This window comes from Rhea americana, unplaced genomic scaffold (assembly GCF_003343005.1).
Source record: "Rhea americana isolate MKP2758 unplaced genomic scaffold, rheAme1 scaffold_131, whole genome shotgun sequence".
NCBI classification, from domain to species: Eukaryota; Metazoa; Chordata; class Aves; order Rheiformes; family Rheidae; genus Rhea; species Rhea americana.
The window spans coordinates 2,585,238-2,612,048 of record NW_028185384.1 but is presented as its reverse complement, the minus strand read 5'-3'; the positions used below and the strand labels follow the sequence as shown (position 1 = coordinate 2,612,048).

General features: G+C 43.2%; 1 protein-coding gene across 1 annotated transcript in view; it reads left to right on the top strand.

The window, feature by feature from the left end:
• The first annotated feature begins 2,430 nt into the window (after nucleotides 1-2,430).
• Nucleotides 2,431-26,811, top strand: part of MAP4K5 (mitogen-activated protein kinase kinase kinase kinase 5) — a 62,276-nt gene continuing 37,895 nt past the window's right edge. The window contains exons 1-2 of the mRNA XM_085297880.1: nucleotides 2,431-2,466; nucleotides 19,959-20,016. Coding sequence (XP_085154006.1) covers nucleotides 2,431-2,466; nucleotides 19,959-20,016 — 94 coding nt within the window. The remainder of the gene's footprint in view (nucleotides 2,467-19,958; nucleotides 20,017-26,811) is intronic.

The window sequence follows — 26,811 nt, the reverse complement described above, 5'->3', positions numbered from 1 at the left end:
GCGCAGCGGCTGCGGCCTCCGGGAAGGACGAGGCGGAAAGCTCGCAGCGGGATCTCGTTCCCGCTGCCCCGTGGAAACGGTTACTTACGGCCACGGGGAGTTAATTCTAACATAGTTTTTCATTATACTGCGTATTTACATTTTTTTTTTCCTCCCTAGAAAGCTGCACAGAGATAGTCAACTTCTTTGCTGGGCAGCCTAGCTCTAAATACCTAAAAAGAATATTTCATTTTTCATAAACTGAGAACTCAGCATACCTTGAGCTTGTGTGGGTACGTCTGCCCGGTGCAGGGCAGCCCCAGGAGAAATAATCCATTGTGCCATAGAAATGTGTCTGTGTCTATATATACATACATATATATAGACACACACACACATGCACATATATGTGTGTGTTTATACACACATACATATTTACATGTGTTTTGTCATTTCTTTGCCCTTTGTGGAAACAGATATATTCTGCTTCTCGTTACCCTGCTAATTAGCGGCGAGCTGTACTGACATGCCAAACGGCTTCCGGTTCCGGAGGTAGTTGGAGTTGTCCTGCATGGCTCTGCGCTGTGCCATGTAAACATACCCCCCTTTAAAAAACAAAGAAACAAGAAAAAACTCCAGCCCCTCCTTTGGGTTATAAAAATCTGCCTTCTATTCCTGAAAAGGTCTCAAAGAGGAATAAACCCAAGACTTCTCATAGTACGACCTGACCAAACGAAGCCAAAATAAAACTGGCAGAGTTGCCATGCGTTTGAAACAAGTATTAAGGTAGCGTGTTTAAAGCAGTTYGAGGGTCTGTGTTTGTTTCTAGGTCACTGGTTTCCTCTTTGTTTTTATAAAGCCCTGCAAACAGGGAGGATCTCTGTCAAGGGAATAGTGATGGTACACACAGTTAGGACAAATATGCAAAGCAAACTTATTTTTAAAAGTCATTACTGTCAACGTTGATTTTGAAAGTCACTMAGCTAGTTTTGTTCAGAGGAGTGTAGGTGCAAATACTGTACTTTTATTTTTCTTAGTCCACGATTAATCTCTTAGTACAGATGACACGTCATGTGCTTTCTGAGAGCTGCCAGTAGTGTTTATAAACTGCGTTTCTTAGTCAATATTCAATTGTTACGTTTCAGAGCAGAGAGGAGGTTTGCTAGAGAGCGCTCTTAAATTAAAATGGAATTTTCCTCTCACCTCTTCAAATGGTTTCTCTGTTCCATCGCTAATAATGAGTCACCAGTGTCTTCAGCACAGTTGTTTTTGGGATGTCTGAATGAGGCGGTCTTTCTGATTGTGGGAGATGGGCCTCTTTCTCGGATGCTTTTTGGTGGTAGTGGTTCATGCCTCAAATTCTTCTTGGGGCATTTGGTAGCTTTTAGMGTAATTAGTTCTTTTTTGGAAGTTCGGGGCAGGGGTTAAGCAAATATTTGTGTTCACTATTAGGTTACAGAAGCATATGTAAGGCCTTTCTGAAAATCTCCTACCCGCTTTGCTTTTCATAACTACTATGGAAGCTTAAAATTGAAATCCATTTTCTTAGTGTTTCTTAGTGTCTCTCTGTCACTTAGTGCACAGTGGTTGATTGTAGGGTTGCTCGTAAGTGCTGGTTTGTTGATAGTGATTTAATAACTCTTTTTCCCCCAAAAAAAGTGCATTTCAGGGTGGGTGGGAAACATCTGTAAATTAATTATTTTCTTATCTAGTCACAGTGTGTGTAAATAGATCCAAGTTTGGGCCTGCTGCTTTGTTAAAATCCCAGTGCATTAGTTGTCTCATCTGTATTGGGAAAGCCTTTTCTCTTTTTCAGAAAGGTTATTGCCATTAAACAGATTCTAATCCGTTGAAATAATTCTCTCTAAAAATACCTTATTAAGAGTGTCTGAAATTGCTGATGTCTGAAAGAGGCTGTAATAATAAGGATGGGACATTCACTGGGACTTAGTAACTTAAAAGCGGTATTTCTTTGTCGCCACTCAAATAGTCAAATAGTTAGCATCCTCTGCGTCACGTCCCTTAGCACTCTCAGAGTGAGGTTTTGATTAGGCTTTCCAGCAAGGTTTTGTTTGCCCACCCTGCTCATTTATATGCAAATCTCAAAGCATTACTTAAAAATAGCACAAACTTCTTCAYGCATCTGCACAGCAGCGCTGGAATAGACACTGCACATTTGCAGATAAGGCAGAAACTATCCAACTGTCCCGTGTCTTAGGACAGAAAACTGAAAAAAGTTGGTGGAAACGTGAGTGGAATTTAACGTACCGTGCCAAGAAGTGGCCTGTCAGGTCCCGTCCCGGGAAAACTCCTGTATCGCGGTTAGACGTTCCCCAGCTCTTGGTTGGTTTTCTGGGGTGCCGGCGTCGCCTTTCGGTGAACCTGCAGCTTTTCGGTGGTGCTTTGTCCCCTGATTTGTACAGGGTCAGTTTTTATTGCAAGTCCTGCACGATGACCCGTAAAAGCACGCGGTTCTGCAAATCCACGGTATTTTCTGGCAGTACTCGGGACTGTGTGAGGCCAGCGGGTTCCGTTTAGCCTCTCAGATTTGGTTGCATGAGAACATCAGGCCATCAGAGTTGTGAGGTAGGTTACGTGTATTTATAGGTGTCGGTACCCTGAAGGGACTAGAAAACAAAATTTCGTATTAGGGCAATGATTTGCTTATGCTGTATCTTAGCACAATTTCCTCCACTGGCATTTTTATTTGTTTGGCGGAGAGACCTGGGGGAAAGCATACTCTGTCGCGGTGCTGAGAGATGCGGGAGTCACCACCCCTCCGGCATAAATAGGAATTAAAGTCTCCTGCTACGTGTGAGTGCCCTGACCACTAGTCTGTTGGCTCCGTCGGGGAGCAAAAGGCCGCAGTCCACCACCACCACCTCCTCCTGACCACCTCCCTCTCCCCCAGCTACGCAAAGCCTTTCTTCTGGTGAATTTTAATGTGACTGCCCCAAATGAAGTTTTAATTAATTCTCAATTTTAGAAAAGGGGGACAAAAGAATAGTTGATGTATGCTATTTGCTTGATTTTTTTTTCTTTTTTTTTTAATGCTCTTGTTTGGCAGCTGAGCTGAAAAATCACGTATTTGTTCAGTCCAGCCCCCTCTGCAGGCGCCTTCTGAGTGATGAATAGCTAGATGTCTATCTTCACTGAGAGACCGTGATAAAATACGATCATGTGCATCCATCCTAAAGCTGGTTTGTTTTTATTTTTCCAAGCAGAATTATGAACAGTGCTACAGCAGCTTTCTTTAAAGTAAGCACAGGAGGAGATAAATGTGCCGAATTAATAGCAGAAATAAGAGACATGTTTTTGTTAAATRTAATGGAAATTTCATTCCTTCTTGATTCACCTGGATCAGTCTTCCTTCCCCTAGTCTTACCCTCTTGGGATTTTGGGGGAGATTATTCTTATTCTCTTGGGATTTTTTTTTCAGGAGTAACCTATGTGGTTATGTCACTCATCCCTGCTGCGCAAAAATACCTAGCAATGAAATTGGATCATAGCAGATAGATAGAGAACCTTGTGCTCAAAAAGGATTTTTTTGGGGGCGGGGGGAGCATATCTTTTCTTAAAAGATTGCCATTGAAAGCAGAATTCTCTCCAGTTCATGTCAGATTTGGGACCTCCCTGGGTGACCAGTGCCTAATTTTCAGAGCTCTGGAGTACGCATCACTCCTGTTGTAGTCAATGGGTGTTGAGAACTTTTATCTAGTATTCCAAAAATAATCTGAATGTCAGTCTCATATCACAGATCATGAGAACTTACTGATTAAAGCATTCTACTATTTAAAATCACTAGATTAAAAATGGAGGATTAAGGCTTTTTTTTTTTTTTTTTTAATCCAGAGCAGAATTGTGGCTGTGATGATTTTTAATCAAATGCTCCAAACTTTGTACAAATAAACTTTGGCAGCTACAGAGCAGCTGGGTTGGCCATCCCTGATTCAGCACTTCTCTTCCTGGTGAATATATGTTACACACGAAAATGACCATCAAACATTTGTCACATGGAGGGATTCCAGTCTTCCTCTGCAGATCAAAGCCACTGGTCAGCTGTGTTTGCTGTAGCCATGCCTGAGCCTTGTGTTCTCTTGGGTTTCCATACCAAAGGTGTTTAGAAAGGCATCAAACCATCTGCTCTTGAGTTTCTTCCTGCTGCTGTAGACTTTCTGTTCTGGAGAATTGCAGTCTTTTCTTTTGGGCAGCAGTCAGGAAGATGTGTGTTTATTGCTGAGAACTATGTTACTCACTAGCTTGTTGACATCCTCTTTTAAAATATTTAGGAGTTGGAAGGAAGCCTTTGTTTTCTCAATTTTTTGTCTTTATAACCTTTTTCTTTAATAAGAATTTGATCTTTGTCATGTAACGTTCACATTCAGTATTAAACCCAAGCTGTTTGRGTTTAAACATTGCCTCCTGTGTTTGGTACCTTCCCTGTTAAGGGTATGTGAGGACCCAGACTCATTCCACTCAGTGTTTAACAAAAGTGTTGCTTTTTGAAATGGATGCTGAATGCTAGAGTGGAAGGGTGAGGTATCTGTGCCAGTGCTCCATGTTATTTCCGAGCTGATGGCTCTCACCTCACTTACTGTGCAGTAATTTTTTCACATCCTTGTGAGCTCTTGCAAACCCTGTCTCCTAGGAATCCAACTATAATGAGTTCTAGTATCCCTTTATCAGTATTTAAAGATACTGTGGTAGGAATAGAACTTTTCTCCTTATATCCAGTTTTCACCATCTATTATTTTCAGAAACAAGTAATCTCAGCGATCTTCTTACAAATAAGATCGTGTTTCTTTTCCACCTCTTTTGCATAGCTATGTCCTCTCATATTGGATATCAGAGGTGCCAAAGAAACCTTGGTAGAAAATTTTCAGTGTGCTTCAGTYGGCTAGTACCAAGGCTACATCCAGAAAGGCGACTGTGGTGCTCTTGGTGCCAGCAGTCTTGTCCTGAGTAAATGGCAATATAGGAAATAGTCTAGGGTGTGCTAACAGCCGTTGTCTCCAAAGTCTGTGTGCATTTTTGGGGTTCAGTGCATCATTTGCTTTGATTCTGGAAAAATGAAAGTTACTAAAGCATCTTGAATTCTTAGAGGAAGGAATAGTTTTTGTTCTGCTGAGTTTACTGTCCTCTTGGTACCACCCTTGGCTCTGATGTCAACTTCAGTTTCAGTATTACAATCTAGCACTCTTTCTTTGGGAGGCGTTCTGCWGGGTAGGTGATTTCCTTATTTTTATGTGATTCTTATGACAGTCAGTGGAGGGGAGCTAGGGTGTCCTACAGACTTGCACAGAAAAGAGTTATGAGATGAGAGTGTTTTTAATTTAATTTAATTTTTATTATTATTCCATCTACRCATATCCTTGCAGATCACTGCTGTAACACAAGAGGAGCTTTATGTGAGCCTTTCCTTTGCACCCCAGGATGAGATCTCTGTTCAGAGGAAGCAAACAGTGCGGTTCAGGCACTTTGAACTCCCCCCTGCCGGCAGCAGAGGAAATCTGTGAGAAGGAAGAACAGATCAAAGATCAGAACCTTTGCATATCGGTAGCTACTTCAGCTTCATCTCCAGAAGATGCAAYGTTCATTTTCATTACCATCTCATATAGACAACTCTGAATGTGTCCAAGATCTATAGCTTAAGGTAGCTCAGTGATTCCAAATTCTGTTGGAAGAGATATAKAAGAGAAATATGCAGAATATCCGTGTCAGGGTGAATAGCTCTTCCTGTTAGCCAAGCTGTAATGGAGTTTGCCAGCRTATTTGGCTGACACCAATAACTGTCTGCCCTCTCTGCAGCTGGAAAGACAAATATGCTTTCTATCTTTATTTGTATTTGGCACCTGGCACCTTAGTTATGGCTGTAACTGAAAAGAAGAGGCAGTATCAACTCAAGGTGATTCAATCTGAGAACAACACAATTTTCTTATTATTCATAAAAGTTATTCCTTAGTAACCTTGGTATCTTGGATTTTAAGTTATCAAGACTTTCTTGCACTTTGGTACTTTGTTAGCATTCCAGATTTTTTTATTTCTTCAAGAATTTAGAACAGTTATAAGTTCTTCCCTAATTTCTGATGGTTTCCTAGCAATAAAAACACTTAGCAAGCTCTGGTGGATGCAGCAACCTTTATGGTTTATGGCAGCTTGTGTGGTAGTGGGTGTATTTTGAGAGTCTAATAAAAGCTCAGTCACTAGGACAGGATCTTTTGTTCAAGAATTTGCATTTATTGTCTATAAAAACTGATGATACTGTGCTTTCAATGGAGGTGGGGGAGCTATGGCAGACCTGACCCTGTTGATCATTGAAAAATAGCAAAAGGTGGTTTATTCTACCAGCCCTTGGCAGAATCTCCTTGTAGAGTGTGTGTGCAGAAGAGGTATTGCAAAAGATCATTGGTTTTAACTTCTCATTTGGCTTTACTAAGTAGTCTTTCTAACAGGTTAACTAATCTGTTTAATCACAATGAAGGGATCTCTCTATTAGATAACGTAACCCCATTTTTTTTGCCAGGCTGCGGTTTGCTAGACAGGAGAGCATGCTTCCATGATTGGTACCATACAGTGTCATTTCATGAGCACTTCTCACCCTCTTTCCCTGACCTCATTTAGGGAATCTGCTCCAGGGTGGCTTGCTTAAAAACTGGAGTCGCTTCTGTTTATCAAGATAAGAGGTGTTCTGCTGAGAGAGCAAAGCCTTTCTGCTCCATTCCCACCTACCCAGCTCTTGTGAAAGCAGTGTCCTCATCTGCTGGATAACGTTTAGCCTGCGAGCATCAATTTGAGATCCAGAGCTGCCCAGTCATGTGTTCCCCTGCAGCTGGCTTACAGGAAATGTCTCTGTCACGTGAAACTCGGAGCTGTGGGGAGTTACTCACTTCAGGAGACTGGATAAACCGATTTCCTTCTTAGATTGCTGGCTTATTTAAGGGAAAATTCCAGCATTTTGTACAGAGCAGTTTCCATTCAATGCTTCAGCTTTTTAAATTCCCCGGAGGTAGAGTAATTCATTTTATGCAGCACGGTGGATAGTCCACCGGGACCTTCTCAGCCCTCAAATAGCCAAAGCATCTCTTCATCCAGGACTAGTGGAGAGCTCTAGCAAACAACCACAGCTTGGCCACGTCTCTGGCAGTTCCCACACACGCTCTCCGTGCCTTGGAGAAAGAGTGCAGGGGAAGGTAGGGAAAGGAATTGCTTCCTGGCTCCTTCCCATCAGGACTGTAGTGTGTACGTGAATCTTTTTTTGTGGATGCTCTTCCCATCCTGCTTCTGACAAGTCCCAAGCAAAGGGATTCAGGAGGGGTCTTGTGTACGTAGAAGTGTTAGGAAGAAGGGCTTGGGGGAAAGGCTAACATCTTACCTCGATCCAGGGACTGCTGGCAGAACTGTCAGGTAGGGAATAGCATGTTCCTCTCCACTGTGTCAAGAAGTAGTTTAATTATGGGACTAGTGCATTTAGCATCACAGATCTCATGTACTTACTCACTTTTGGGACTGCAGAACACTGAGATGGTTGGAGCAGATGCCTTTCATTACATGTGTAACTTACTGCAGCAGAGGGAGAATAGGAAGTGCCAGGGCTTTTGTTCCAAAGCCTTGGCCTCTTCCGGTATTTTTCCCTRATCTGTTATCCTGTGTATTGGTATATGTGAGTATACTAATTTCACTGTTCCTGAAGATAGTGAAAAGCTCATGCGAGATGCAGTCGGGGATATCCATGGGAGCTTTGACCTGACATACAGTTCTGGTAGCCAGCACTGCTGCATTTACTGAGCTCTTTTATGAAAACAGCATCCATAATTCCACATTCTGATATTTTAGCATGTTAGAATTAGTCTTCTCCCAAGTCTATTTTTGCATCTTCCAGATTAATGTAGAGCATAGAAGGATGATGTTTTTGTGTACATAAGAGGAAAGATTTGGCTAGACATATTGAGAAAGCTGAACGAGACACGTTTCCAGGTTGGTGTAGGCAGCCAGATCTGCAGCCTGTTGAAATGAAATTTTTGAGATACTCTAGAAAAGCAGTTTCTCTTCCCAGAATGAAGAGGTCTTTGCAGTATAATTTTATTGACTGTATTGGTACGTAATCTTTTCTGAGCTTTCTTAGTGTTGCTCTTCCCTGGGCAGCATTAAGGGCATCATTACTTCCCCTTAAATAGAAATAGTGAAATCTATGTTATTTCCATTCAAGTTTGTGACTGTGTGTGTTAAAGGTGTAAATTATGACTATCATGGTGTTAAGAAGTTGCTTTTGGAGGGAAGGTACTCATTCCCATTCTAATTAAGTTAATATATGGTATAAACTATTTTATTTTGGTGAGTTATCGATGTATCATCTTAATGTGCTACTTGGGGAGGATGGAGTTACAGTCTTTGTGTTTCTCATTAACCGTTGCTGCCAGAATGTCCTCACAGGAGACTGATGTGCAAGAACTACGCAATACCGTTTACCTTCAGAATTAGTGAAGAGGGGACACCAGTGGGTAAAAGGTGATAAAGCCAGGTCTTACATTTAGTGTGATAGTCCGTTCCAAAAAGCTGTATTTTTGCTTTGTTCTTAGCTGTATGTAAGGCTGTCTGCTGATCATTACTGAAGTGACATAAAGTGCCTTAATTGGCTGTTTAATGTACAGACATGGAAGATAGTAGCTGAATTATAATAGTTAGGATCACAAAGATGTTTGGGAGGTTTAGTCATTAATCTTAATGGAAGTTAAYTGGTAAAGTCCCTTAACTACCGTAATAAACAGGAAAAAATAAGTAGAAAGAATAAAAGTGGGTTACACCTTTTTGTATTGATGCACTTTTCTGTTTCCTAGGTCTTGCTAAAACTTATAAATTAAAATCTGGCCAGGAGAGAGCAGGAAGCAGGGCCTGGTGGGTGTTCGTCGCTCTGCAGCGATGAACTGCTACAGTGCTTTGAGTGTTACATTCGCGAAGGGTTTGCAAACAGCAGTAGCTGAAATGTGATGTTTTTGGTCTACAGTGGGGTTAGGGAGAATATTTGATGTGTCACTCACAGATATTGACTGTTTTATTGTCTGTCAGAGGAAAGATGTCGATTTAAATATTAGATGGATTCTCTTAAACAGCTGAGATCTTTTACCTTTTAAAATTCTTTTTGTAAAAAAGCATTGCTGCTTAAAATGCCCAGTACCTTGAAAAGAAGATTTCCACTGCAGGGGAGAAGATAATGATACATGCAGGGAGGCAACTGAGCTAGGTGCCAATACGTGGGCATGATTGCTGCAGCATTTAGCAGCTTGTGAGGGGAGAGGGTTTCTGAAGCTGTAGTGGGTGTATTCGCATAGTCAAAATACCTGCACCAGCATGAAGTTTAGGAGGAATTTGGGTCAGCAGTTGGATAGGATAGGCAGTTTCTGATAAAGCTGTTTATTTGGTCAGGCAGGTGTGCATTTAAATGGAAAGCGCGGCTTGAGTTCCAGTGCTCTGCTTCTCGGTTAATTGTGAAGAGGCGTTAATGCCTGTTAGAAAATATTACATGGCACTTTTGCTTAACATAATGCCTTCAAAACTTTGTCAAAATGTTGATCCCTGTTTCATAATACCAAACCAGGGAGAAAGGGAGTTAGGAGAATGATGGGGAGTTTTTGAGGAGAATGTTTTATGGTCTGCAACTGGTTCAGCAGCCACAAGAGTTATTGCTCATTTAGACTACTGCTTTGGACTCATGAACCTAAATTTTCTTCTTTTCCTCATTCTGTGTGTGTTGAGACTCGTCTAAATCCTAAACTGGGATCTCTTGTGCTCAGACTGACTGTGTTGACTTGGCCAGCAAAGTTGGTCTTCTGTAGGGCTGGGATTTGGAAGGAGGAGGAGAACAGGCAGGCCGTGCCCTTCCTTCGTGAAATCGTGAAACGATGACTCCTGCGGGAGAGGAGGCAGTTGTTACCTCTGATTCTGGCCTTGGCGCTCCAGAGAGCGCATGGAAGAGTGTGTGCGACACCAAGTGCGTTTTTCTCCCGGCAGGCTAGCTGCACTGGATCCGCGGTGTGGAGGAGTGCTGGCGGGCCCTTTCCTCGTCTGCCTCGCCTTTCCCTGGGACGCGGTCTTGCTGGACGTTGAGTTTTCTTGATGTTACCGCTTTGASCCTCCTCCTCGGTTGTTTTGCTTTCATTACCTCGTCTGTGTCTGCCGTTTTGCTTGGTTCGGAGAAGCTTTCTGTAACTCCGGATGAACCACGCACGTGAACCCTGTGCGGTTGCCCCTTGGCTACGTGAGCTCGGTGTCTGGCATTTTTATACAGAGATGGGCAATAATGATATCTTAAGCCTCTCGCAGGTGGAACGTGCTTGCGGAATGTATCTTCAGGACACTTTATAGCACGTGTAATACTACACGTGACAACTTTGTGCTTCTATTTAAGGACATGGCTGTAATCTATTTCGATTTGATCTGCTTGACAGGGCTATTTTTTCATTCGCTCTTTGCGTTTTGGTTACTGCCTTAGGTAAGAAATACCCACAGGTTAGTGTTTAACTTCCTGAAGATCCTGTGGCTTGCTGCTTTCCGCTAGGCAGATCGTAAAACCTCCCTTGTAGTGCTCCCTACGGCAGGAGGGATGCCGAGGACTGCGTGCACGTGGCAGCTGAGCTGGTCCCGAGACACTGCAGCTTCCAGAAAAGAGGAAATTCTGTAGAGGCAGCGAGGTGGCTTTCGCTGTGCTCCGGACCTGGTGGCCTTCAGTACACGGCAGCTCTGCGGTGCTTTCTGAGCAGAGGGTACTTCTGAGCTGATCGGTAGCGTGGAGCAGGGAGCGAGGAGGAGGAGGAGGGAAGCAGCACGGAGAAGCAGACGGGCTAAGCGCAGTCTCGCCGGCTGGCCTTAATGATCTRTTCCAGCCTCCGCGGATACATTCCTCAGTGGTGTCTGGCTCGGGAGGGCCGGTCCCTGGAAAATCCTCAGAGCCGCTGCGGGGAGGGGACTGGGGTCTGGAGGCTCCGGCAGGCTCGGAGCGCGGACTGCCGGGCTTGCCCGCTTCGGGGGGTGGAGGGAGGCTCGCGGCCGCCGGGGTCAGGCGAAGGAAGGCTGACCATGTTCGGAAACAGCGAGGAATACGGCAAGAGGGAAAGTGCTTTCAATTAAAATTGAATAAAAATTAAATTGTAGTAGAAACAGGTGAGTAATGGTGTATCCCGGTAGTCAGAAAGAAGCAGACACACATTATTATTTATTTTTATATATATGTGTGTGTGTGTGTATATGTGTACATATATATATATATATATATATGCATATGCACACACACAAAATGAAATTTTTAGGAAATCATTGTGTTATAACCAAGGCAAAGAGAATCAGTCCTCCTCCCTCTCTTCTCCAAGAAGATGACAGCAATTGATGTAATACGTGTGCATACCAAAGCTTAATCTTAGGACAAAAAAAATCACCCTTTCTCTGCCTCCATTTTAAACTATTTTTTTTCCAACTTCTTTGATTTACAGGGGCTGCTTTTTTTTTTTTTTATGTTCTTTCCATTTTGGCCACTGTTTCAATATAAACAACAACAGTAAAGAACAAAAGATAAGAGAGCTATGTTCTGCATGAAGACAACTTGATGTCTTGTTTTGTAACTGAGTTCACCTCTRAGTAATTGGAATTGGAAAAGCAATTAATAACTTTGTTGGAGTTAGATTTTTCTAGTTGGATCTATTTTTTTCACCTGTCTCTCTCTAGATTCTATCAGATAAGTTATATTAAGGAGAAGGAGTCAGCAGAGGTTTGTACCTTTGATTTGAAAGGCTCRATACTGCAGAAGAGTGTGTGTGTARCATTAAAATTCAGGGGTTTGCCCACAGACTCTGTAGTTAAAAATGAGCTTGCAGACACGCCTCAGGTACAGTGCGAAGTTCTGCAATCCTAGGATAAAAAACTTTAATAAAACCCCCAAAGTGAGCAAAATGCACACACTTAGCTATTTTGTTCTGACTAATCTAGAAGTGCGTTCTAAAATATTTCTGCTGTTTTAGGGAGTTGTGTGCAGATAGTGATGGTATGAGACTGCAGTTTGTGCTCCCCTTTAAAGTACCAGCAGCATTGCCTTAGCTCTCCCCTTTGGAAGGGACACAACTCRTGGTATGTAAATTCATGGTTACAAGGCAAGACAATAAAAAGTTTATTTTTCAAAGTTTTGCCAGAAAAGTAAGGTGACAGTCTTAAAATTCTGTAATGAAACAGAAGTGGCTTAAAAAAAAAGTTTTAAGCAAAGCAGTGCTTTTTCTTTCAAAAACATGTTTTCCTCCCAGCCTGGAAAGCCAGATTCTTTGTTGTGATGGGAAAGTGTAGCCCAGTGCTTTGGATCCCGGCCATCTCTTTCTTGCGTGACTGTGACATGTTGCTTAGCGGATGTATCCTTTTTATGTACAAATTATCATGAGTTCTTCATAGCTTTTGTGAAATAAAAAAAATKTTTTTAAAAACATTGGTRTCTATCATATAAGTTTCTTATATAGAGAGTTGGATTAATAGAATTTTCTTGACATGCAGGGATGTTAAGAGATTAAGTATTTTATCTGATCAACTTACTGATTTTTACTGTGAAAAAAAGAGATACAGATACTCTTTAAATATTTTGGTTGACACAACTCTTCATTCTTTCAACTCTAGGGAATAAATAAATTCCTTTTCAGCTGAGGAATTATGTAGTCTTCTGATGTTTCTTGAATTTGTAGTCTGTAATACTGGGGATTTTGTTTTGGTTTGTTTTTCCCYTATGTCTTGATCTATACATTCAGKGCAGGGGTAAAATAAGATWATTAGCTTCATGGACATTCTTTAATTTATTTGATCTTATGTTCAAAGATGTACCTGTGCAGGAAAGTGATTTTTTTCTAGTAGCTTTTCAAAATAATCTAATTCACATAGTTTCAGCTTCCAAAGGTTTGGTTTTTTTTTTTTTTTTTTTTCTGCCAGTGATCTGCTCCGAATGAGTCAACATTGGGCCTTTTTTCCTCATGTGATATTTGTTTACGTCTTTTGTGTTGCATTAGTTGCTAAATAGCACTTCTGTGGTCCAGGTCTATTTCTAGCCCTAGCTTTTGGAAGGATCATGCCAGATACTTTGTAAATGACGATCTGCCAAGAAAATTTCGTAGGAGAATAAACTCTCTACTTGGAGGCATATAGYTTTATTTATTTAAGTAGCTGCTGCTAAGATGTGCCCTGATCTCTGCTTTCTTACTGTCCATATCCTTGTTGCCTTAGGCCTTTGTCCTTCAGTAGTTACTGCTAGGAATAAGAATTAAATGTTTTACTGGCCATTGATGTCTGCAGCAGAACTGTGAAGCCACTTTGCTTATACAAATCCTTAGTCTGTTTTTCTGCGCCTGAATAAAAGCAGTTGGCCTAACGTCATTAATGAGCTTCTRATCCCTTAATGCTCGAGTTAATTGACCTTGAATAAGAAAGTATCTGAAAAGTGCGAGTGGAAGGTAGGTTCCCCTCCCARTTTTCTTTGCAGCAGCAGATACACTATCTAAATGTCACTGACTGCCAATAGAAGTAAATACATTTAGCCTTAATTGCGTTGTAGCGGTGCTTAGGAGTGCCAGTCACAGATCTTACCGTACTGAGTTTCRGTTTTAATGTGGCTTTTATTTAAACACTGGGACTTCGGTCCCTGGTACTTTTGTCTGTTCTGAGTTTTACTCCTTCGGTAAGGAGAAGGTTGTAATACTGTAAATGTGGAAGTAGGAGTGACAGCTGTGAAGTATAACTTGTGCTTTGTGCTCACACGTAATAACTAGCCGACGGATGAGGAGCATCAGTATCTTTATCTGTAGAGCACCCACCAAAATCAATATTTATATTTGTCGAATCCTGGGCTCTGGCAGCCAGTGCAGTTGCTTTCCTGGCAGTGCTACTGCAGCGTGAGCTAGATGACACAAGCAATTCAGAAATACGTATGAAAAAGTAAAATCAACCCATGAATCTTCACTTCTGGCTTATTCTGAAAAGTCGTACTGGTGACAGTTGTAAGACGGTCCCTTTCTAGTGCACTGAATCTACAAAGGCTCTGTTACGGAAATGGTTTCTGAAAGCCTCTGTGCCTTTCACTATAAAAGAGCCTGGTACTGCTTTCGATCTTAGAAACCCAGCTGGAAAACTGYGGAGTGAACAATTGCCTCTGAGCGTTTCTGCCTCCTGAAAAAGAGCTCTGAAAATCATAGCTTGCTGTTTGGTATCTTTTCCGAACAGCTAAGACTAGATTGGCATCTGCTTTGCACGTGATCTGACACCTTGAAAGATGAAAGGAGCATGGTCGGGTCTCAGCATGGGAGGTGCAAGCGCTTCTGTCTGGCACAGATCTAAACCCRTTCAGTAAGATCTGCATGAATACTTTGCAGATTCATTGTCCCACTTTTTTTAAACCTCTTCTGTTTGTTCTTCTAAATTTTTAATGTATTCATAGAGGTTCTTGTGTGATGGGGAAAAAAAAATACCTGCTCAGCATCTGTTGTGGAGATGCTCTGAGTGCCAAGCACGAGGGCTTTTGTTCAGTCCTGTACTCTAGGTTTTCTCGGGATGGGACTGTGAAATATGTTGTGTTGGTTTTGTTTGGTTTGTTTTATATAAAAAGAAAACGGGAACAAAACCCGAACCTTAATTCTCTGGCAACTGCACCTCTATGGCTTTAGTACACATGGACAGGTAGGAGCTAAGGTACAGGRGAATGGAAGAAAAAATGTATGAGACATATACTGCTTCTGCAGAGGTCTTCTGAGACTGCCTGCAGCATGAGGTGCCTGGTGCAGGGCAGGAACCAGAGCACCTTCTACCCAACCCAACCCTGGGAGGCTGCAGCAGGAGCTGCTGGTTTTGGCTGGAGACCAAGTGGAGGAGCTGTGCAGCCAGCCTGTGCCCTGCGGAGCCGATTCCTTGCACTTAAGCCTCGTGCCAAGGTCTGGATTTGTCCTGAGACTGCTTAGGTGGGCATGACAGGAGCTCGTGGTTATCAGTGAGCCACTGCAGCTAGTCTCTACATCTGGGTCAATCTTTAGTTGCAAATTTTCAAGGAATTTTTTTAAATGGTTTTCAGAAAGTCTGATTTCTTTCACAAAAGTGCTTTCCTAATGCTGTGTGGGACTGTGTGAGGTTGCAATATTCTTTTTTGTCAAGTATAGCAATTTGAAACTCGTGCAATGGGGATTAATTTATGCTCATTTTAAGTTGGGTTTTGTGAGAAGCTTTCCAGTAAATATACCTGGCTGTACAGTGTGGGTGTTAAACTCATCTGGTAAAGAGATAGTGTTTCAGAAGTTCAGCCCCTCCTTTCCGTTATTAGTAGTAGTCTTGTGTTACTCTTCTTCACCTTAGCTGCCAGATGGTCTTCCAGCTTCCTACTTCTGTTCTATTTGGAAAGAACTTTTTAAAACTCATGAACTGACATGAACTGAAATGTAAATTGTAAGATAAGCAAAATTGTCATAGTGAATTATGGTGGACACTTGAACTTCTGCATTAGGACATAGTCCAAATCCTGTTGCAGATCAGCAGGTTGCTGTCTTCTGGGATCTAACTGTTTTCTCTTACACATCGTTTGCCACCTTTCTGGAAACAAAATGGTACACTGGTCAGATCTGAAACCTAATCCAGTCTGGCAGTTTCTTCGGGATTTCTTAATATTGCCTCTTGATTACTTATTTTTATGCATGTGTGTACATGTCACTGGGATTGTCACTGGGGTCGTGATGTGTTCCACTGTCTCGCCAAAGCTTTTTTGATAAAGGTCTGAGAAGAGCTTTAAGGTGCAGAGCAAAGCCTGTAGTTTCTGTGGGTAATATAATGCTCCTCCCTGCAAAAAAAAGTGGTCCTACTGAGCCTGCACCTCTCGCTTTTGAGTTTGGCATTGGGACACACCACTGATCTTGTTCTTAGGTTGGACAACTGTCTGTTTCTCCAGGATTGACAGACAAATGCTGGCTCTGTCTGCAGCAGAAGGCACCATGCAGTGCTGGTTCTGCGGCTGGGAGGGTGCATCAGGAAAGTATCGCTGTTCACTTGCTCTCTACTTAATCTTTTTCTGAAGCATCCGCTGTTGGAGACGGGACCACAGGTTTAGAGTAACCTTTAATCCGTTCTGTTGTACCTGTGTTTTGCTTCGTTTTGAACACTGCCCGTGTGTATGCTTTTGTGGTGTGGAGCTGCTAAAATACTCTAGAGGAGCTGTGCTTGCTGGGGTGGTCTGGCCCRTTCTGTAGCAGCCTGTAGGACAGTTGAACAAGAGGTGATCAAAAGATTGCCTAATCCTTCCTCATCTGTAAGTATACACTGTATGTGACACAGAGCAGCATAGTCTGTGGCTCAGCCCCTTGTTCTGGTCTCATTCTTGTGTAGGTCAAATTGTCTTTTGAAGTTTTGCAATACTTGTGCCAAAACCTTGTAGTTTTAATTTTGTGTTTTAATTGTGTTTTCATTTTCCTTYTGACTAACATAATCCAACATTTTCGGTTTCGAGCCTCGTTAACTGAAATAAGATTGATACTAACAGATAGCAGAGGATCTGTGTTCCTCTAGGGGAAAGCCTTGCAGCAAGTCCTCTGGTTGGGCAGGGAAGCAGAGCTCTGCTGGTTGGGAACGAGGACACATTCGCAATGGGAATGTGGGCTCCTGCATGGGAGGGAGCTCTGCAAGACTCAGTCTCCAAAACGAGTCTTTAGGAGGCTCTTCATTACRTATTATAGGAAATAGATAAAGAGAATGGAAGGACTCAAGGCCAGCAGAATTACAGTAAGAAATCTAAGTATTTCTTTTATCCCTCATTAGCCTGAAATGTTAGAATTCAGAATAGTAGTTCAGACAATACAGTTYATATATCTTTTCTGAACTACTATTCTGAATACTTCTGATATATATTTGTCATTCTATATGTGATAAATGCATATAAATAGTAACTTGTTATATCAATAATAGCTCAAGAGATACAAACAGCAACTATTGAAGTAATGTACTTGTTAACTGGCAGCTCTGGATTACTGGCATCCAAATACTTTAAAAAACCTAYCCTGGTCTCTGGATGGTTTAAGCTAATTTTGAGTTAAGATGTGAAATACTGACGAAGTTTCAGGGGACTGGAAGARGACAAATATTTTATCATTAGAAGGTTTTTAAAATGTGAATAAGATGACTTGGAAAATTATGGTTTATTTCGCTTGACTTCATTTCTTTTTCCGGTAAAGAAGTATATCAAAAACAAATTGGAAGACCATAAATTAATTCCACACACCAGGGAAATTATGGGGAACTTGGATTTGGTCAAATGTCATCTGYAGTGAAATTTCAAGTTTGGCTCATAAAGGCAGCAGTGCGGATGTGGTCCCTTGCTGTGTGCGACTTCCTTGATACTGCACAATCTTGTTTAAAAAAAAGTAGAACAGYGCAAGCTGGAGTGACACATAGTGAATGAGTTGAGAGTATTCTTAACTAACATGTCTCAAAGTGATTTCAGGAATCCTGATACTGAGGAAGTTTTTATCTGACAGAAAGTTGTGAAAGATAAACATTTAAGAAACAAGAGGTGACAACTTAGAGAGTTGTGGGTAATCTTGTAAACCAGATGCAATCAAAGATCAAGGAACAAAAGCTGCAGGTTGCATTTGTGGGCAGGTAGCTGTCTCTTGGGAAGCAGCRAGCCTGGGTAACTGTGAACACTCGCGATATGAGTGCCCAGCCAGAAGACCTAACACAGTTCTTGTACCTGGGAGCCTCTGAGCAAGGATATTGAGGATCAAGGAACATGAAGCATTTTTGCCTTTGATGGTGGCACGGTAATGATGGAGTAGCATGTGTCATCACCAGTAGTCCTGGTGTCAGCAGCTTGAGAGGTATGTTCAGCTGGAATGTTAAAGGAAAAGCCAGGTATTTTAGAGTGGGTGGCTCAGATAACTAGGTGTGCTTAGTTCATAAATGCCAACCTGGTGGAGATCTTTCCGTTCTAGCAGCCAAAGTTCTGGTGGCTGAAAACTGAAACAATCCGTGCTCAGGCTGCAAGTTGCACACAAAAACTTAACCATGGTATTAGATTGCAGCAGGACTTAATTTGGTGAAGCTCTATGGCCTATACTTTGCGAGAGTCAAGAGCTAGGGATTGCAAGGATTTCTTCTGGCCTGAGCCTTTGAATCCCTGCCAAGCAGTCTGAGTACTGAAGAACTTTGGCCGACTGCATCCATTCTTTCAGATTTAGCACAACAGTAGCAGTGGCAGTTACTGCTTATATGGAAAAGGAATATCAGGCAGGAATATATATATATATATATATATTTGTATTTCAGAAATGAAGCTGAGCTTCTGCAAACAGAGCTATCTCTCTCCTTTATCTAGACAGCTTGGCTGCTTGTGGATAGGAGCATGGGTAGCTCTTAGGATAGGCGCTGTTGGAGCTTCCCCGACTTCAGATAGAGACTGTTATTGGTGTCTTATGGGAACCTCTGTATTTCATGATGGTGTTGCTAAGTGGAACAGTACCAGGAGATCCTAATCCTTTGGCTGTGCTTGGAGACATGCTTCTTCTGGATATTGAAGAATGCAAATGATTTTTACCGTGGTCTAAAAAGCATCTGTGGCAGGAAGGTACTTTAAGAAGTGGTAAAGGTTTCCTTTGTGGTTARCAGATAACTATCTGTTTCTGTGTTCACTGATTTGGTCTGTTTGCTGCAGTTGTTCAGTTATGTTGTTCAGCTTCTTTGTCTTCATTTGAGTCATACTCGTCTGCATCTTGAGCTTGCATTTTGACAGCCATCGCTTGGCTGAGCAGTGCCCGCCTTTGAAAGGCTGCTGCTTCCCCTGGTTGGAAAGCCTTTCCTGATCCGRAAGCTTGACTAAGTTTTGGCAAAGTTGAAGGACTTATCTTCCAAGATCTTGCTCTACCTGTTGTTAAATTAAAACTTTTCAGCCATGTACAAGAGGAAAGCGTGTTGTGTAGTGGCTTCCTTCAGTTCAGTCCACAAGGAGAAATTTGTTGTACATTCGCATCCTAAATACTTGCCAAAATCAATTTCAGAAGTCCAGCCTAACCCGCTTTTTCTATGATCTCCCTCTTAACTAGTTCTTACATGTTCAGAAGACACTGCATGTTTGTTATGGTAAGAATGAAAGAGTTGGGTTTAGGTTCTTATAACTTTTGGATGATCAGCAAAAGGGGAATGCCACAGTGCCTAATTGGATTAGGCTGTGCGTCAAAAATGATAAAGCTTAGCTCTGGTGATCGTGCCCAAGTGATTTAGAGCTTATTTTACTGGAGTTAACAACATTAATGAAATCACCTCTTAAAACTTTCTATTTCTGGTGTTCCTGTAATGTTTTCCTCCAGTGCAGAGTTGTCCCCCACATATTCATCCTACCCAGTGAGAGAGCAGCCCTGCAAATGTGAATTAGTGCTCCTGCTSCTTAGCTCTTCTTCTTAGTGCCTGCCCTTCTCCGTAAGGGTCTGGTGGAGGGAGTTCCTCATAAGAGTTAAGCTGTTCATAGGGAACTGCGACTCATCAGCACTGCATCTGCAGTCATTTTCTATTCCTCCCTATCAGTTCCACTTTTGCAGCACGTTGAGGTTTAGCAGCCTGAACACGGGCGGTTGCGTACTGCGTGGTCGGACAGTCTGTGCTGCAGCGTAATGCTTTTGTGCTGCCCTAGCGAGCGCAGAGAGCAGAAACTTCTCGGTTTCAGCAGCCCTTACAAACGATGCTTTAGATGCATGACCTCTTGGTTGCTGGCGGATAGCTGTTTTTTTAAGCCTCCGAAGGAACTGCCAGTAGCACTTCAGAACTCCAGCGAGGTTGATGCTGTGCTAATACCAAACCCGGATAATCCTCACCCAGATTGCTCTCAGTTAATTGCATWGTGCCATAATTGTAACATATGACATCACCACATATCTTTTCACAGCTTGTAAGACTGTGTGAAATGCCTTTGCAGTATAATTAAATATGCCTTAACTCTTTTCTTTCAGGCTAGAAATCTTCATACAGGAGAACTGGCTGCTGTAAAAATAATCAAGTTAGAGCCTGGTGAGTTTTGCATTCTTTCCTTGCATGTTTGGATTATGTGTTTTCTGTCATGAAACATTTACAATAGTGTGCACGTGTATTTTCACAAGGTTTGTGAAGTCCTGCACAAAGTGAGTGTTATTTGCTACATCTTCAGCTGCTAGATGGCAGGAAGCACTGCAGGATGTACCATTACTTTTGGTTATGTCCTGCTTGCTGTTTCTGTGTTCTTTCTTGTCTACCTTATCTGTTGTTTCATGAAAAGATACTGCAATTACAGTGTGTTAGATTGTTAGTACAAAGAGTACAAAGGCTCAAAATTTACCTTCTGTCCTTAATTTTTTCTTCTACTGGTGACCTAAAGTAAGCKAACTTTGTGCCTAAGAGGCGTGCTGAGCTGAGGCCTGATCTTTGAGTCCTACATGGAGAATTGAAATCAGAAAGTGTGTCCCAAGTGGAAATGAGGAGAGGAGCTTCTTATGTCCTCAGTCATAATTCTGTCCCACCTGAGCATCTTCTATTTGTACGAAGAAATAATCTCTCCTTACTTGTTCACTGGAATACTTTTCAAATCCCTCTTTAGTGTAATCCTCTTTGTGTCTCTTTACCAGGTTAGTCTCTCCATAGTTGTCATTTGCCTGAACTCCTGTGCTGTGTCTGTGTAGGAGACTAGTCCTCTGGGATGGAGATGAGGGAGGCTCTCACGTTCCCTCCGTGGATGTGGGCTCGCTCGATACCTGCGTAGTAACACATGTAGCCTATGAAACTAATAAGAGACACTGCGAGTTAGTTTACAGTCAGAGAGCTATGAAGTAGTAGGATTTATGGGGACATGGTGGCATAACTTACATGACTGGAGTGTTGCAGGGAATTAATTCAGGCTCGTTAGGCAGGAAAAATGAGGGGAGATCAACAAAAACACATAGCCATAGGAGAGGCTGAGGGAACTGAGTGTTTTTCAGTCTGGAAGAAAGGAGGCTCAAGAGATCTAGCTGCTGTCTACCATGGCTGAAAGCGGCCTTACAGAGAGGTGGAGCCAGACTCTTGGAGGTGCACAGAGCAGGGCTGAGAGGCAGCAGGCAACACGGGAGGTTCCAGCTGGGCACAAGTAATTCTTCAGGGGAGAGTGGTCATGCACTGGGGTGGGGATCTCCAGAAGTCCCTTCCAGAGACATCCCAAGGCTTTTATGATTCTAGGTTTTGAAGACCAGCACTGAAACATGCTCTCCAGTGCCTAATAACAACATCTGTTCTTGACTGGACAAGTTTAAAGACTATCATTTCGATGGGGAGCTTAGAGTCAATATACTGCTAGAAAGTGAGGTAGATGTGATATTTTCCTATTAGGAAAATAGGAGACGAAGGTAGCATCCATCTCTGTATATCATGTATTAGTGGTTGGGGAATATGGAGAAGAAAAGCTCAGATCCATCTCTTATCTTATTTAGAAATAAGACTTGAAAGTTGGTCTCCCTCCTCTCGTGGTACTGCTTTCCCTACTGACCGGTAAGGTGTCTTAAGGTGTTTTTATTGCTTCCTGCTGAAATGGTTTCRTTTTTTGTATAAGTTAAATGTGAACTGATGTAGACAGCACAGGTGACAGAGTGACCCTGTTACCTTGTGTTTGGAGTGATGGCTGGGCTCTTTTGTAAACGGATTGTGGAGGATTTAACTTGGGATTTTGCATGTTGAAGGAAAGCATGCCTGCCTCTGGCCRGCAGGATGCAAGCTTTCCCATGAGCGTAGCTGTTCGTGTCTAATTTATTTATTTATAAAAGCAGGTAAAAATCATGAAATACAGTTTTTTTTTCAGTTGGAAGAACTTGGAAAATCATAGTGAATAAATAGAAAAAAGGCTCAACTTGATTCTTTAGTTCTTCTTCGCTTTTCTTGAAGCATCCAGTGAAGGTACCAACGCAGGCAAAGAGCAGCCAGCTGTGCCGGTGACGAAGCCACCCTGGGACAGCCCCAGATCCATTGCAGATCCCGCGTTCGTGATGCAGCCAGCTCTCGTGCCTGCTGCGCCCCGGCCTCGTGCCGCTGCTTCCCCGGGCGCCGGGTTTGCCTTTACGGTGGGGTTGAGCTGCCTGAACCTCCTGCTGGCTTAAGGGGTGCCAGGTGCAGCGAGCAGATGGCAGGCGCAGAGTAACGAGGAAAAGTGCTTTCCTTTGGCTGATCTGTGAAACTCCTTCGTGTTTCGAGTTGTGCCTGGGATGTGTGGGGAAGCTTGATAGCAAAGCTAAAACCACTGGCTCTGAGCGTTTGTGGAACCTGCTGCCRTGCCTGGGAACGGTCCCTTAGCAAGGCCAAGCTGCTCCTGCACATGCCGAGTGCAGGGATAACTCTGTGCAGGCAGTGCTGAGCGCGGCGCGAACTGCCGTGGGGCTCCTCTGCCTCACCCCTCGGTCCTCCTCAGGGCCTCCTGTCTGGGCTTTTGGTTTGGGTACAGCAGAACACCAGATCCGAAGGGCAGAGGTTCAGGCCGCTGTGCTCGTCTCACTGCAGGTCTAACGTGGGGCAGGGCAGTGTCTTAATCACGGAGAAAGGATGGGCTTAACCTATTCCTGACGGTGTGAGAGGCTTCCTTGAGTAGTCACGTCTCTGCTTCTGATCCAGATGAAGCAGATGAGGTTTTTYGCGTGGATTTGAAGAACTGCTGAAGCAGAGGTGTAGTCCTCCGCTCCGAGAGCTGCGGGAAGAGGAGGATGCTTCGGAGGCCGAGCTGGTCCTGCCTTTGCTGCTGCTGTGTGAGCAAGCAGCTCAAGATGTGCAAGGCTCTGACCTAAAATCATTACTACTGAGACCCCCATTTTAATTAGCGTTGATGTCCCCATCCTTATATATTTCATTATGTTGTTAGCCTGAGTTGCCACAGGGAAGCGATTTCTTCTATAAATGTATGTTTTGGGGTTTTTTTTGTTTAGTTTTTTGTTTTAATCTCCTCTCAAGCACTGCCAGCCTGAGCTCCATCCGCAGCGTGTACACCCACAGACTCTTGGCAGAGATCTCGTTGGGTTTTTATTTTGTTTTTAAGGATGCTTCACAGCATTTATTTATTTATTTTTAATTCTCTGGGATATCTACTGACTCTGCACTGGAGCTGGACTGTAGCAGCTTCTGGCTTTGCAGGAAGACACAGCAGTTTAAACCGTTACAGATTAAAAGAAAATCAATCGCTTCTTATGAGAGTTCATATTTAGTGTTGTGACTGATTTTGAAGGTTTTGAATAGCTTTTGTGAACTGTACTTGCAGAGCACCATCAGCTCTTGGATCGGATCCGTGACAGAAGATTTTGTAGCTAGCTTTGGTTGCTTTTCGGCAGTGCAGCCCCTTTCAGCACCAACGCAAGCTTTTATCAGACCATGCGGCACAACTAGAAAAAAAATTGATAATAGATTTCCTAGTTTAGTGACCAGAACAAAAGGCCTATGACTGCCTTTGAGTTACACAGAGCATCTTCTGCAGGGGAGGAGGAGGTAGCTCATAAATGGGAGTTAGTTAAAAATAAGAGCTCCCAACTCAGTGCCTGTTTAAATGCATAGAACTGGGAGCAGAAAACTAAGGATTCTGAAGACTGCCCCACAGGAGGTAAGGAGTGCCTTGAAATAACATCAAAAAGCAATTGCACAAAATAGGAGGGCAAAGTTGTGGGACATCAAGCTAAGGCACCACTGAAATGGTGGGGTGGGGGTGAAGCAGGTTTGTTGTGTTGCTCCCTTGTCTACTACCAGCAGTAAATGATAGGCAAATCACAGGCAAAGAGACTCAAACTTACAGCCAGTACCCCAGCATCACTCTGTATTTTATTTCATTTACTTTGACTTTCCTTTGTCTTTTCTCCAAACAAAGGAAACAAACTCTTTTGTCTAAAAAGTTAGTCATTAATTTATTTGAATTTATGGGCAGTATGCTAGTTCTGCTACCACAGTTACTTAAGCTGTGCTAGTAGAATCAAAATAGACTGTGTTTTTCTTTTTCTTTTTTTTTTTCTGGCAAAGTCTTTGGAGAGCATTAGGCAAAAGTATTATGGCACGCTAATGACATTTCCCAGCATTCACCAAGCACAAATGCTTCAAATAATTTGAGAGCCAATTCTATTTCAGAAACTAATCCAACTGTACTCAGCAGCCTAAAAGCCAAAACTGTCTGAAATGCTAAAGCCACTTCCTTGTATGGGTTTTGCAGATGAATTGCAGGGGGAGTCGGTGCAGAGAGATAACTGTTTGCCAGGGCGGTTCCAATCTGCAGAACTTTCTTCCTGGGAAAAAGAAATAAACAAAATATCTTAAAATTTATGAGATGTCCATTGTAAATGCTCTTATAATGATGAATAGTAACTCCAGAAGCCTTTGACACTTAGAAGGGCCGGCAGTGCTGATTTGTAATGCTCTCCGTCCTTTGCAAGATTACAGAAGAATCTTGCTGCTAGTTTTCGTCTGGTTCGGTACTGCGTTTTCCATGGGAGAGCTCCGTAAAGGCCAAAAGTAACTTGTCGTTTTCACCTTCGTTGCTTCGTGCTGTGCAACCCGGTTGRGCTCGGGATGGTGCCCTTTGTGCATGGTGGTTTAAATAGCTGCAGGCTGTACGCSCTGGGCAGCAGCAGGCCGGTCGCTGCCCGGAGCCTTCGCTGCTTTCCTGGGCTGGCCGTGGACCCCGCGACGTCGGCCTGGCATCGCCATTCCCCGGGGGCCCCGTTCTGTCGGTCGGAGTCGACGTGCAGCTCACTCTGCCGGTGCTGTGTCTGTGCAAGAGTTGCCCGGGGTTCGAATGACCGAGTTTCCAAGACCGGACTTTCCTTTCCTTGTGCTGTACCACGTTGTGACTGGTCCTGCCTCTTGTTCTCAGACTCGCACAGCTGTTCAGCCAGCCGCCTGTCTCCGGAGTACACACAACGCGAAGGAGAGACAGGGTGGCGTTTGAGGTAGCTGTTAAATACACTGCTTACAGAGCACTCAGCGTTTTAACTATATTTAACTTCTTTTTGAAAGCTCGTCTAATTTTAATTTGCAGACTTATAGTGCATTTATAATCGGCTATTCCTGCTCCAGAAATGCATGTAGCCAGCGTGGCACACTCACGTTTCCATGCAGCRTACATTTCCACTTACAGAAACAGTTACTTGGATGAGGAAGGCCAGCAGAAAGAGATAAGGCTGGGGAAAGTGATAGTATGAGTGGGAAAGAAGATGAAGGATTATGAGTTTCAGATAGGAAGTGTGTGACAGTTAGGGTGAAGGCAGCTTGCTGGGGGTGCTTGTGGTTAGGAGGAAGACACTTAATTTGGAAAAATGCATGAAGAAAAGTATCAGTAACAACAAGAGATGGTGGTGGTGAGATGGGATGATGAAAGGCTGAGGTGCACAAAGACAGGTAGAGAAGGCAAGAAGAGAGGAAAAGAGATGGAAGCGTTATGGAACAAGAATATAGATTATGTGTTGACATGGCTGCTCATAAGTATAGACCAAAGAGGGCAGAAGAGAATATACATGAGCATTTCCAGTGCTAGACCAAAGCCCCAGGCCAGGAGTATCTGTGATCCAGAAAGTGGAGCTTTATGATCCAGCTGGATTTAGTGACTTCAAATCCAAAAGCAAGGAAGTGGTGGTGCCACATTTACGTAGTCTGTTGTCCTCTTCTGCTTCTGAGTCTTGCTCGTGTTTGTTGCAGAGAGTTTTGTTCTGATGTTGCATCCTGGGTTTTTCAGCCATCAGAAGGTCCATAAGAAAATGCAAGGTAAGGCATTGAGATCCCCAAAAGCCAACAGTTTCAGGTACAGYAGAACATTACGGCAGTCGCTCTAAATACTTGTGTGCTGCTTACTGTAGGGCTCGCTCTGTTGGGGTGGTGTGTAGCCATCAGCAGTATTTCATCTCAGTTGAGAGACATTGATGTTTAAGCAGTTGGCAGCTAGATGCTGGTGGCAGTAAAATTTGCTGTTGGAAAGACCATTGTTTCCAAATCACTGTATCATACTTGGAATCAAGTTTCTGCCTCAAGTCTTGGGAATTTAAATTCATTTAGTCAGACTGCAGGTTCCACTGAATCGCAGGAGAGATATTCATAAAACAGCTCAGATGCATCAGTGTGATTTACATTATTCTCCTTCTTAAAGATGTGAAACTTTAGAAGGATTATTCCCAGTTTTCAGACTCAAAATGGTTGGTAGAGCGCCATGTGGGTCTGGAGAGCAGTGAAGAAAGCAGGAATCTAGCATCTGGCAGCTGTCGGAGCTGTGGAATGGGATGCTACGATAACGCCTCCCCCCAAAAATATCTGGGAGCTGTTATTCAGTCGTATTGCATGTCAGGCTATTTAAAAGGAGCTTGGAAAATGCCTGAGGAGTTGAACTTAACTGGGGTGGAGGAGAAAGACGGGGAACAGATTCCAGTCTAAACAAAAACCTGTGTATTGGGAAAGGCATCTCTTTCATCGGCACAGACTGAGCCCTTGCTGTGCTCAGACAAGCGGTCTGGAGTGACTGCGTGTGAGCTGGGTAGCGTGGGGCTGCCTGGAAACRTGTGCAGAGGAGCTGGTGACCTGCAGAGATGGCCTGGTGGGCAGCCTGGCTGTGGAGTTTGTGGAAACCATTCATCCCAGTACACGCAGTTGTAATTCCCATGGGGCTTTTTTGTCTGTGGTCCAGAATTCAGATGGTTGAAATAAAAGCGCGGGAGGAAAGGTCCCAGCCCCGGCAGCAGCCGCTGCTGCCGACTGGGAAGAGGGGCAGCTCTTGGGCAGTCGGCACCGGTGCAGCGTGAGTTCACTTGCAGGAGCACCGGGCTGGCCCCTGTTACCTCGCAGCACCTCCACCGTCTT